This window comes from Lampris incognitus, chromosome 4 (genome assembly GCF_029633865.1).
Source record: "Lampris incognitus isolate fLamInc1 chromosome 4, fLamInc1.hap2, whole genome shotgun sequence".
Lineage (NCBI taxonomy): Eukaryota > Metazoa > Chordata > Actinopteri > Lampriformes > Lampridae > Lampris > Lampris incognitus.
This window is the reverse complement of record NC_079214.1, coordinates 34,663,124-34,676,453: the sequence shown is the minus strand read 5'-3', so window position 1 is coordinate 34,676,453 and position 13,330 is coordinate 34,663,124. Positions and strand designations below refer to the sequence as shown.

The following is a 13,330-nucleotide window of genomic DNA, read 5'->3' as shown; positions in this document are numbered from 1 at the left end:
AGCTCATACATACACAGTGCTCCCGTGTCGCAGGTAATGCCTTATGTAACCATACTGCGGCTCTGTTTTATTAGTCTGCACATTATTCTCAGCTGAAGACTCCAGTGGTCCCGCCTGCCCTGAGCCGCACAGAGAGCGAGCAGCGTCGGCACAAGCCACGAACAATGGTAAGTTAAATGTTTTATGTTTTGTTTTTGTTTAGTTTTTTTGTGGGAAAAGCTCCTTTCTTGAGCATCCTTAACACACTTGTAGCTGGCACAGCGAAATCACCCGGTTGTGACAGTAAATGCATCCCTCCAAATCTTTGCTAGCCACTTAGCTCTTTTCTCGCAGTTACTAGGGAATGAATGGAAACGTGGAAGAGAATTATAGCGCGCTGAATTCGTACACTGGCACACAACAGTGCTCAGTGGAGCCTGATTCACGGCGTTGATACTTGAACGCCCCTTTTTGCCCTGTTTGATTTATTGATTTTTCAGACGAAATTAAGATTTCGGACCGATAAGTTAGCAGCTAACTAATGTTTCAGTAGAACGTAAGCGTCTGGTTGTACCAGAAGTTCTTATGCAAACAGACACATCTGGATGTTCTGCAGCGCGACATTATTGCACCGAGCCCATTGCCATGTATTATAATTCAATCTGTATGGACTGCTGTGTATATGTAGAGTGGTATCTATAGTCTATTGACTAAATACAGAGTTATATGTAGTCTACTTTATATAGTCTTTGTATTGAGTAATATGTATAGTCTACTGTCGACTTATATGGATAGTCAACAATCCTCATAATGATATATATGTATTATGTACTGTCTAAATATACATATGTTTAGTTTCATGATAATCTAATGCAGGGGTCCCCAATTACTTTTCATAGCGGGCCACTTTTAGGGCCACTTTTAAAACCACGGGCCACTCAACCTCCAGCAGCATGTTGTTCGTTAGTTTGTTTTGGTGTCGATACGTTGCAGGTATTATAATTTAAACAGAGATTTTTCATCTATTTTTCGATATATTACTAGTCTTACTTTTACTTACAAATTAAAAAAAAAAAATTTGGTAGGGAAATAAAAAAAATTCCTTCTGGCATTCCTCAAAAATTCTTGCGGACCATAAATCAACCCGTCACGGGCCGGACGTGGCCCGCGGGCCGCCTATTGGGGACCCCTGATCTAATGCTTAAATATAGTGATATGAACAGTTTACCATCTATATCTTGAGTAATATTTATAAATTCCTATATACTTATTGTGCATGGCAAATAGTGATTTTGATTCTGATCTGGACAGAAAGGCAGGCAGAAGTGTATGCAGTGTTTCAAACAGAAATGTTATCCAAGGGAAAGGACACAAAATGTATGCATGTGCGCGCACACACACACGCATGCACACAGAAACACAGACACACCAAAAATCACACACGGTGACACGTGACATGTCACGATGTCAACAAGGAAAATGAAAGCAAAACAATGGAGAGGACAGAGCAGAGGAAGGGATAGGAGAGGAAAGAAAATAAAATAAAAAAGGAGTAAATGAGATGAGAGAAGACGAGAGGACAGAGGAGCAACAGGCAAATGACTAAGCAAAAACCACAGATGAGCATCATTAATTCACTCCCCCTATACCAACACTGCTGACCAAACTGGTTCAGTCAGGCTTGCAAAGACAAGTCACAGGGCCATTCTGGCAATCTGCATTTTGTCAATCATTTATAAAATTAATTAATCTAAGACCAGAAATATACATAGATTACATTAATTGCAACATGAATTATGCTAGGTTACATGTTGAGATCTTAGAACATTCAAAGGATGTAATAACAAAACCTGACATCTAGTCAAGGGCAATATGTATGGATAATATTCAGTACAACGTTCAGCACAACAGAAGGAAGCTACAATAATATTTGTTACTCTGCCCCAATAATAAGACGATGAATATTGGTCAGTGCAGCCATTTTTTACAGCTAAATGTATCAAAAGATTTTGAGAAGCTGATGGATCAAATTTGTGCCCATTTTTCTGTAATGAAGGACAGATGACAAATCTTTAAAAAAAAATAAAAATCTTTGCCGATTTGGCATTTCTTTTGTTTTAAACCAAATGAGAAACGGGAGCCAGCGAATATAGATGTGGACATATTTACACTTTGTGAAAAGAAAGTCACAACAAAAGCTAGATACTGTACAGAAGCAATGGGCCACTACCCAGTGAGTAGCTGTCCTTCAACACAAAGCCACGGGACTCAACCCTTCACACACAGCAAATGGTGATAGACTGTACAAGGGGACTACTATGAGGTGCTTGACCAAAGATATTGAGTCAACCCATACTTTGAAAAGGGAAGCCCAGTGTCAAGACATGTTGACACTGGATCTCCATTATGAGCAATATACTACATCCTATATGAAAATAAAGAAGAAATAATTTCCTGCGGTAACAAAACTTGCTCTAAAATAATTCTGCCTGTGCGCCAATAGTCCTGCATCAGATTGTGTTTTCAGCACATCTGGAAACAACTCCAAAGGTGGAGATGCTTGTTTTTTTGGCCAAAAACACATAAGGAATACACATTGTTGAGATTTGTGATGATATGGGCAGCCTTGCATGTATTTTGGTCTTATTGGCATAGTTTAGTGAATTATATAGGCGTTTCATTTTGATCACTTACAGTCTAAGCATTCATTTGTTTGTAGTCTTAAGGCTTGGTCCAGAGCAGGTACACCTATAACCTATGCTTGGCTGCACAGGTTTAATGGTGTTTTTTGATTAAAAAAATAAATATTATCAAATTTAAGTTCATTTATTAGCATCTACTCATGAGCTGTATAGTAAAATGCTTAGGGGTATATTCTTTGCATAACTGTATAATTACTCAATCAAAATCTAGTCCAGAGCCACGTGTAGTAAGATAGTCTATGAGCATTTTTTCACCTCAACTCATATAGCAGTGACAATAACTTACATCATTATTGTATCAGATGTATTTTGTCAAGAAAGAAAATGTTGATATCGCCCGAGTCTTGTGCTGGCTGAAATTCATTACGCAGTATTTTAGAAATAGGTTCACCATGACAAGTTTCACCATTTTGTAAAATGAAAAGGTTAACTTAAAACATTAATAGCAGTCTATAATGAACTTGCATCACACCTGAGTCATTTTCTGAGAGACAATAGTGGTTTAAAAAAAAAAACGAAGCATAAGATTCTTCATGTGTAGCAATCCTTACTAAACAGCCATCTATCTCTGTTATCATTCTGGTGCCTTTGCCCATGCTAAGAAGAACGGGTAATGCCATAACACTGTAAGTGACTTGAGATAACACTTGTAGAGTCTGCTATCTGCAATTTTTACATGGTTCATCAAAAGTGTATATACATTAGGGATGGGTATGGAAACCCGGTATTAAACGGGCACCAGTGCTAAATGATAACAGACAGTAGTATTAACAAGCTCCAATGTTAATGGTTCTGCTATCAGTATTGGAGAAATTAAGAAAATAAATGTCCTATTTATTTAGGCTACATAAAACATCTTGCACCTTTTATCTTACCAACTCCATTTCTAATTTGTAATAAGATTAAAACATTTGTCAATGACGCATTTTTGCTTTTCCCAATCCAGAAGAGAGATCTCTCTCAGAGCCTGTCATATGTGCAAGCCGAGGGGCGAGGCCAGCTCTTTCTGCCTCTCTCTCTCGCTCTCTCTCAGATGCGCATGCACACACATGCACAGACCCACAGAGCCTGCTCTTAGTGACAATGGCGGAGAGACCTAAATGGTCAAAAGTCTGGTTATACTTCACTAGAGTCAATGCTGACGATGCTTGTTGCCACAAGTGCAACAAGTCTTTTGCATGTAAGGGTGGAAACACAAGCAATCTTTCAAAACATCTGGTGAAAATGCATCAAATACAGGCGGAAAAATGCAGTTTTCGACTGCCTATCTCGTAGTTCAACTTTCATTGCCCCATCCACCTCAGGTATGTTATGTATGCTAGCAGCCTAGAGCCCACACGGAGTTAGCTAAATTATACAAACATGGGTTAATAATTAAACGTAACTCTCTGTCCAGAAATGAGAAAATAAAGCAATGTTAATTCTGTTCATAATTTGTTTCTCTCTTAAAAAAAAATAACAAAAAGAACCAATAAGAGTACCGTTAAAGTACCGGATCGACTAGTAGTATCGGTAAGAGTAGTAGTACCGTTAACATGTTAACGATACCCATCCCCAATATATATGTGTGCGCACACACACACACATATAACTTTGTTAAAAGAAACACTCAATGGTAGGGAAAGTACTCAACAAATAAGGAGCAAAATAATCCAATGAGTGAAGTAAATTCTTTATGAGACAGCACAAGACCGTTTCATAAGCAATCATCAGCTGTATGTGTGTATATATATATATATGTGTGTGTGTGTGTGTGTGTGTGTATAATTGTTCCATCTACTTTGTGAAGGCTGTGTCTCTGACTCTTCTCCTGACTTGTTTTGTTAGCAAGTGAATTTACCTCTGCTGTTAACCCCCATTTCAAGTCACCTGGCTATAAGCATCAGACCTAAAATATACAAAGTAAATGTAGTTTCCACATTTAGGTTATCAATTTACTCTTCACTGTCGTGTGACTTTAAGGGAGAACTATGCAGAAAGAACCTACAATATCTGTGAGTGACAGCTGTGAGTAAGGCTTTTCCCTCTGGAACAAGCTATACATGCCACTATCAGAGAACCAGACACTGGATCTATTGTCAGTGACACAGCATTGTATTTTCAAAGAGAGGAGGAGGTCCATTTTTCTAGCCCAGCTTCCAGGAGAAGGCAGTGCTGTGTAGTCAATGGGTAGACCACAACACAAATACTGCCAGTGTTAAAGTTTTAATTTTGTATGTAAGTCACAGTGTAATGTATGAGACAAACACAACTATGGTTTTGGGTTCCATTTCCTGTCTTGCTCAATGGGTAGGGGAAAAAAAGACATTATCCTGACCTACCACAGGAGCTTGACACTCACTGGAGTCCCATTCTATAGACTGTATACTTTTGTAGTACTTCTCATACAGAATTTCTCTCTGGCTAACAACGGCCACCTAATATCAGACATAAACAGAGAAAACTGGACACTGCTCTAATTATATACTTGTGTATGTAACTCCAGGTCAGTGCCACTAACCTATGTACAACGAGGAGTCCTTCCTGTGGACATGGTCATCAATGTAGGACACTCCCAGAGGTTGGACGGGTGTGGCGCCAATGCCAAGCAGGACTTGGGCCCCAATCAGCAGCAAGTACATCATGTTGGTGTTTGCCCGGTCCCCACAGTTAAACCCCGAGGCCTTGCTCTCTGTCCGGGAGCTATTGGAGCATATGTCTCTCCCGTCTTCGGCATGCCATGACTCTCCTGCCTCATACTCATACTGGTGGGTCAGGAACTCCGGCAGGGCAGACAGCAATGCCCCCAGCGCCATGACGATCCCTCCGCAGCCAATCAGGCGGGGACGGTGGGCCTTGGCTCCAAAGTAGCTGACAAACAGGATGAGGGCAAGGTTCCCAATCTCAAAACTGCTGGCAATGACACCCACATCAGCACTCTGCAGGTTAAAACGTCGCTCCAGTGTTGTCAGGACACTCACCTGGATAGAGAGAGAAAGGAAGAGGAGGAGAAAGAAGAAGAAAGAAAGACACTTTATTTTGTCACTGTATTCTTACAATGAATTTGTCTCATCTCATCTCATCATCAACTGCTTCTCCGGGGTCGGGTCATGGTGGCAAGCTAAATAGGGCACTCCAGACATCCCTCTCCCCAGCAATGCCCTCTAGCTCCTCCTGGGGGATCCCCAAGGTGTTCTCAGGCCAGATTGGACATGTAGTCCCTCCAGCGAGTTCTGGGTCTACCCTGGGGTCTCCTCCCAGTTGGACATGCCTGGAAAACCTCCAAAGGAAGGTGCCCAAGAGGTATCCTAATCAGATGCCCGAACCACCTCAACTGGCTCCTTTTGACGCGAAGGAGCAGTGGCCTCGAGCTCCCTCCGGATGTCCGAGTTCCTCACCCTATCTCTAAAGCTGAGCCCAGACACCCTACAGAGGAAACTCATTTCAGCCGCTTGTAGCTGTGATCTCACCCTTTCGGTCACTACCCAAAGCTCATGACCATAGGTGAGGGTTGGAACGAAGGTTGACTGGTAAATTGAGAGCTTTGTCTTCCGGCTCAGCTCCCTCTTCACCACAATGGTCCGGTACAATGCCCGCATTACTGCTGATGCTGCACCAATTCACCTGTCAATCTCCCGCTCCATCCTACCCTCACTCGTGAACAAGACCACGAGATACTTGAACTCCTTCATTTGAGGCAACATCTCATCCCCAACCCGGAGGGAGCAATCCACCATTTTCCGGTAGAGAACCATGGTGTCAGACTTTGAGGTGCTGACTCTCATTCTGGCCATTTCACACTCAGTTGCAAACAGCCCCAGTGCACACTGGAGGTCACATTCTGATGAAGCTGACAAATTTGAAAATTTGAAAATTTTGTAAAATAATGTTTTTGAAAGAAAAAAAAAGAAAGAAAAATGCAGCAAACAAATTCCCACAATGAATTTGTTGTCTGCATTTAATCAATCCTATTGTGTAGGAGCAGTGGGCAGTTCCAGCAATCGGGACCAACTCCCCTTGTTCTTTCCATTGCCTTGGTCAGGGGCACAGGCAGGAGTATTAACTCTATATCATGCATGTCTTTTTTGATGGTGGGAAGAAACCAGAGCACTCGGAGGAAACCAACGCAGACACGGGGAGAACACGCAAACTCCACACAGAAAGGGCCTGGGACGGCCTGGGGTTCAAACCCAGGACTTTCTTGCTTGAGGCAACAGTGCTAACCACTGGAGCACCGTGCTGCCAAGAGAAAGAGGTATAAAGGCAATATATATGCAATAAGAGCTGTAAAATTTTTATTTTTGGAATGTCAGTAAATTCTTTTTACTTCAGTAAAATGCTACATGCTTCACACCTCACAGTAACTGGACTCATCATGGCCTACTTAAAGCACATCTTTATTGTAATTCACCTCAGATATTGCTCATACGTGGATTTGCACTCATACCATATCCTTATGTTTTATGATAGCTTATTTCATCTTTGGCTATTTTTGTGCTATCCTTATTTTTTTAATAATTTTTGTATTCAGTTTTTACTTAGCTTTGTTAATTACACTTCTCTTTTCTTATCTTGCTGTGTAAATGCATATATGTGTGACAGAGTACGAACGCATCAGTGAAATTGTCAAATTGCTCGAAAGCAAGCATACTCAGCCAATAAAACTGACTCTGAAAAGACGGACTAAATTCTACATAAAAACATTTCTCTTCAGGTAAACATTTGTACAGAAGAGTGATACAAATGGAAGCAAAGTCCATGCCAGACAGCATCCTTTTGACTGTATAGCTGAGGTTCTCAGTAAGGTGGGCTGCCTCCATCCCTGCTGTTTCCCTTCTCTCTCAACACCACCCACCAGTCTCATACCAGCCCAGGAAAAACTAATGGAATAGTGTGTGTGTGTGAGAGAGTGAGCCCTTGCGTATGTGTAAGCATGTGATGTTGTCGGCTAGAAAGCAATATTGTCCGTGGTCACTGAATGAACATCACATTTAGCTAACTGCTTTCTGAATGCATCTAACTGATGACGGGGTCTTTAAGTCTCTGGTGTAAAATGTGTGCTGTGTCATCCAGAGAATAGTGGGTGGGGGGAGGGGGAGGGGTTTTTGGTTGAGAAGCAGAGATAGCAAGAGAGTTAGTGCCCCTGATGAGACAGACAGCCGATCCTCTCAGCATCTCTCTCCTGTCTGTATTCCCTGGTTAGTATTAGTGGGGGGAGTGGGAGGGTCTGACTCGAAGGCTAAAACAACAGAGGACAGCCTCACTGAGCCAGTTGGATGTTTCTTTAGAAGCTTGCGACTACCCATGTCTCTCTCTTTGTCCTTAAATTTACACTACTCTACCCATCTCTCTCTCAGACTTTGCCATAGAGGTCACCTTCTGCGCTACTACATTCCTTCTATTATCCACTGAATTTCTGATGTACTAAGGCTCTATCCAAAGAGGAATTATTTGGAAAATTCAAAATGTGTTCATTTTTTAATAAACCTTTCAAGACACTAAATAAATTCTTGAAACCAACTGATTAAAAAAAGTATGCTGCAATATGTCTAATGCAACATCAGTCTGGCAGCAGTGCAGCTGCTGGAAGAGCAAGTAAAATATAGAATGTACGGTCCAGTCTTTCCTGCACCAAGTTTTTGATAGGATGAGATTACATTAGTATTTTACAAAACTTTAATGTTCCCAGTAGAAGTTTAACATAGCAACAATAGAATGTTTTCTGAAAAAAAGTTTAGAATATGTGAAAGCGTCCCAGAGTGTATGAATGTACTGATTTGAGATATATCTCTGATCCAACAGCACCAATAAAAATGATTTTAAGTTTAATTAGTTTGGAAAATTAAGTAATTCAGATTCTTAATGAGGACTGGAAAGGTAAGTTAGTGGTGTTGCCTCACAGAAAGAGGGTCCTGTACTTGATCCAGGTTCTTCTGAGTGCAGCATTTTCTTTCTGTGTTCAAATGGATTTCCTAAGGGGACTTTGATTGACTCAACTCTTCACATTCTAAAAGCATGCATGTTAGATGACACGAGATTCTAAATTGTCCATTATGTAGGAATCGTGTGTGAGTGATTGTGTTGATGGACAGGTGACTTATCTACAGTGACTCCCTGCCTTCTGCAACATGCCCGCTGGGAAAGGCTCCAACCCCCTGTGACACTGAATTGGATCAAGTTCTTAAATGATTCTGAGAGATGGAGGACTTCTTAACCATTTTCAAACCCCCCAAAAATGGACACTGTTAACACACAATTCAATAGGGAGTAAAGTCACTCCAAACCATTGGCTGGGGCCAACTGGCAGAAGTAAGTTAAACAGTGTGTGATATGACTTGTTGTGGCTCATGATCAGACCTCGACAAACATCTCCTCTCTGTCTGATGAGAAGAGGTTATGCTAAACTCCCCAGTGAATTCTGGCAGTTTAATGTTTCTCCAGTTGTACACAAACATGTACACTTACAAACCCCAGGCATTCTCTGATTTATTTCTGTCCATTTGTAAATTCAAAATACTGCACTTTAAATCCACAAAAAAGCAGTAATTATGATAAAATTTCAAGTGTTGATTGAAACTTCTCTCTACCACCCTTACTCGTCCAGGGTTCACGTTTTTTAGAGTATAGTGAGACATTTGTAGGACTGCAACTAACATTTGTTTTCATTATTGAGTAACATTGATTTTTTTATTAACCGATTAAGCATTTAGTCTATACAATGTCAAAAATAATGACAAATGTCAATCACAAATCCCCAGAGCCCTGACCAGCAGCCAAAAAAAACCCCTAAAATATTCATTTTATAATGATATCAATCAGAGAAAGGCAAGCAAATCTTATCATTCATGAAGCTGTAACTGTCAAATGTTTGGCATTCTTTTAACTAATAAATGAGTAAAATGATTGATTACCAAAATGATGATTCATAACTTCTTTCATAATTGACCAACTAATCAATCATTTTGACTAACCATTTCATCTCTCTTTCAAAGCACTAATGATTTGAACAACTATCTTAATCCATATTCTGTGAGATGTTTTTCTGCCTATGGGCAAAATAACATCAAACTGTCAAAGTTACATTCTGTCCAATACAGAGAAAGAGAAAGGTATATTATTTTGTGTTACTTGCGGTGTAGGTAAGTACTGAAACTTGGCTCTTTTTCTACTGTACTCACTGTAAGTTGCTCTTGATGAAGTGTTCACTAAATGACTATATATTAATCAGAGTCATAATGTCATAAGATATTATCCGTCCACCAAAATCTTGGTCCTCTTTAAAACTTAATACTCTAACAAAACTCAATTTTGGGCGGCACGGTAGCCCAGTGGTTAGCACTGTTGCCTCACAGTAATAGGGTCCTGGGTTCGAACCCCAGGCTGTCCCAGGTCCTTTCTGTGTGGAGTTTGCATGTTCTCCCTGTGTCTGTGTGGGTTTCCTCCAGGTGCTCCGGTTTCCTCCCACCATCAAAAAGACATGCATGTTAGGGTAAATACTCCTGTCTGTGCCCCTGACCAAAGGCAATGGAAAAAAACTGGAGTTGGTCCCCAGGTACTGCAGCTACCTACTGCTCCTATAAAGTAGGATGGGTTAAATGCAGAGAACAAATATAATTGTAACCCGTACAATGACAAAATAAAGTGGGTTTCTTCTTCTTTTCTTAGAGTGGCCTCTTTGTAAGCTTATGTTTCCCTTATTTTTTTCTTCTCATTTTTCTATTTTGTCTGTTCTTTTATCTTTTTCTATTTCAATGTATTGTGTTTGATGTGTTTATTAAAGCAATTTGTAAAAGTGCCTTTAAAAAGCTGTATTAATTGAGATTATTATTATTATCATCATCAATATTATCCCTAATTACCAACCAGTACCAAGGACCACCACCACCGCCACAAGGTCTTAATAACAATATTAATAATAATATCACCTAATGAGTCAGGACAGCTCAGACAAATTTCAATGTGAGTGAATGGGTGCCCTCTGCATTCTCATTGAGGATTAAAAAACAAGTACTGCAAGGATGTCAAGTTAATTTTGGCAAAATGTTGATAGTATCAGCCATCTGCTAACCTATTCTAAAACTGGAGGATGGGTATGACAGATCTATTATTACAACAGTGAAACACTAACCTAGTTATGCCACCATGTGCATAGGGAAGGACTTGCAGAGAAAGAGGGAGAACTTAAATTCAAATGACAGGACTTCATACTCAGTACCCTGGACTGTTTAATTTCATTCAAATTCATTAAAGGTTGACATTAACAATTAAGGCATTTAAGCTTTCACTCTTATGACTTGCAAAGGGTGCAATAAATCTCCCAACAGTAGAATAAGTAAAAAGTATACAACAGATGTGTTGTGCTAGTTCTGTGCCTATTCAAATGGAATGATGAAGAGCAAGGTGGATGCACAGTCTCACTGCAGATTCTGATCCAATCATAATTTAGTCCAATCTACTTTAAGATTTACGGAAAATAAAAATGTTAATATACGGCAAAGCCAGATTTTCTTTACATTTTTATCTTGTGTTTAGATGTCAAGCAAGCAATAAAATTGTTTAAATGTCAGATCTACATTTAGTCTAGATGAATATACATAAAAAAGACAAAAAAAAGTCATAACTCCACAGGCAGCTGCAATGACACTAAAGAACGCGACTATGAATTCTAGTCCTGGAAAGTTCAATTAGATTCTAGCTTGGTGTATTTTACTTTTTAATGAATTGCACAGTGTGAAAGAAGAGAACAGAACACATACAGCTAAGATGAGACAAAGCAATTTAGAGTTTTTGAAAAATAAAAACAACAAACCATCAAATAAATAGATGTCTTCACTGGGAAATATATTCTTGTTGCATTATAACCAGGACTAGTCCTGGTTGTGATTACATTCTCATCTCAAATCAGTTCATTAATAATCGTAAACACACACAAGCAGACTCCAAATAGGGTTAGGACCCTACACCTTTACCAAGTCAAGTCAAGTCAAGTCAAGTTTATTTATATAGCGCATTTAAAACAACCACAGTTGAACCAAAGTGCTGCACAAGCTTAAATACAATATAAAATAAATACCAAGCCAAGCCTGCCTCCTGCAATATGTTTGTTTGAGTCTTACTGCTCTCTATTTTTTTTTGTTACCATTATATTCCCTTAAACCAGAGCAGAAGAGCCAAATAAAACTGGTACCTCCTCAACTAAGGATGCTGGGTTTCTCAACAAAGATAACAGTTGTGGGAGTGTCCTGTGTTCCCTTCCCCCTTTAGACCAACAGATAGACCCAATCCCACAAGTATTTAGAAAACTGTGACTGGGGGGCGGGGGGGGGGCTACCAGGGGCAGGCAGATGGAATTTGGCTTTTACGAACATTTAGGTCAATTACTAAATGTCACGACTGAGCAACAGACTTAAATGATTGAGCCATCCCTGACTTAACTAGACGGGAGTCATCGTATTGAGCCATCGATAGCAGCTCTAGTTGAACCGTTACACCATATTCCTAATCGCATCCTAACACCAGTGTTGTCCAATTCACCACATTAAAATCAATCAAAACGCAACATAATATTGTATGTGCGTCCGGCGTCATTGAAAGACATGTCTTTAAATCTAAAATGATCAATCAACTATTTCCTCTTTCTGTTGTTCACCGGGCACACCAATTATATTATAGTGGATTGATTTTAATGTGTCACTGGCCTGCTGCATCACTGAGGCTGACAAAAAGGGGCCCAGACAGTAAGGCCCTGTCGGCTATATCGACCTCCTCTTGCCCGATGTTTCGTAACATCCTTTTCCAAGGGGGCCATTCATACAGTGGTATAACCTAGGCTGCGCATTTTATAGAAATCAAGCCCCCCCCCCCCCATCAACGTTGACGACTGTTGCGACACACACTTTGCCCTGTAAAAAAAAAACATCACTGATGCATAGGGGCCTAACAGTTTAAACCAACAGCTCAAATTTGCGCATAATTTCATCAATCAATGAGAGCACCAGACGCTGCTAACACGATTATTACCCCTATCAACTATAAACCGCCACAAAGACGAGCCGGCATAACTGCCATGACTTGTCACAATACAGCTCTGCGCTTGACCAAAAAAAAAATGAGAAAGAAATTGGGGTAACTGCGTTATGGCAAAACTCAATAAACCCCCGCCTCGTACTGTAAACTGTGGAGGGCTGTAACTAATGACGTTCAACGACGACCTGGAAACTTACCAAATACGCTCCGACCGTGCCTTGCGCTAGCATGAGCGCACATTCTGACACAAGGAAAATCTTTATGTTGGAAAAACATGATGTCTTTTTCTGGTTGTCATCGTGCTCCGGGTCGTCGTCGGTGCTCCTCTCAGTACATATTTGATTTTTCACCTGCATGCTTCTGTAAACGGTTCAGGCTCCGGTCGTGTTCGGCGGCATCAAACTAGCCGGATCCGGTCCGACGATGACCATTTGCGAACGGTGATAACCTGCACTGCAGAAGGAGCAAGTCTTCGCGCTGTAAGCTAGTAGCCGTTGGTGGAGATGATGGTGTCCGTCCGGCGTGTCTCGACATATATCAGGGACGGGGGTCGGTAAAACGGCGGTCTGTTAGAATCCCGAAGGAATAGCGGTGGTCTCTCTCTCTCGCTCTCGCTCTCTCTCGTTTCTCCCCCCCCCCTTTTT

At 40.6% G+C, this 13,330-nt stretch overlaps 1 protein-coding gene across 1 annotated transcript in view; it reads right to left on the bottom strand.

The window, feature by feature from the left end:
• The window catches only part of LOC130111853 (solute carrier organic anion transporter family member 3A1-like), a 72,327-nt gene extending 59,285 nt beyond the window's left edge, over positions 1 to 13,042 (bottom strand). The window contains exons 1-2 of the mRNA XM_056279150.1: positions 12,884 to 13,042; positions 5,182 to 5,641 (exon numbers count right to left, since the gene is read on the bottom strand). Of these exons, the coding sequence (XP_056135125.1) occupies positions 5,182 to 5,641; positions 12,884 to 13,042 (619 nt within the window). The remainder of the gene's footprint in view (positions 1 to 5,181; positions 5,642 to 12,883) is intronic.
• Between the last annotated feature and the right edge of the window lie 288 nt (positions 13,043 to 13,330).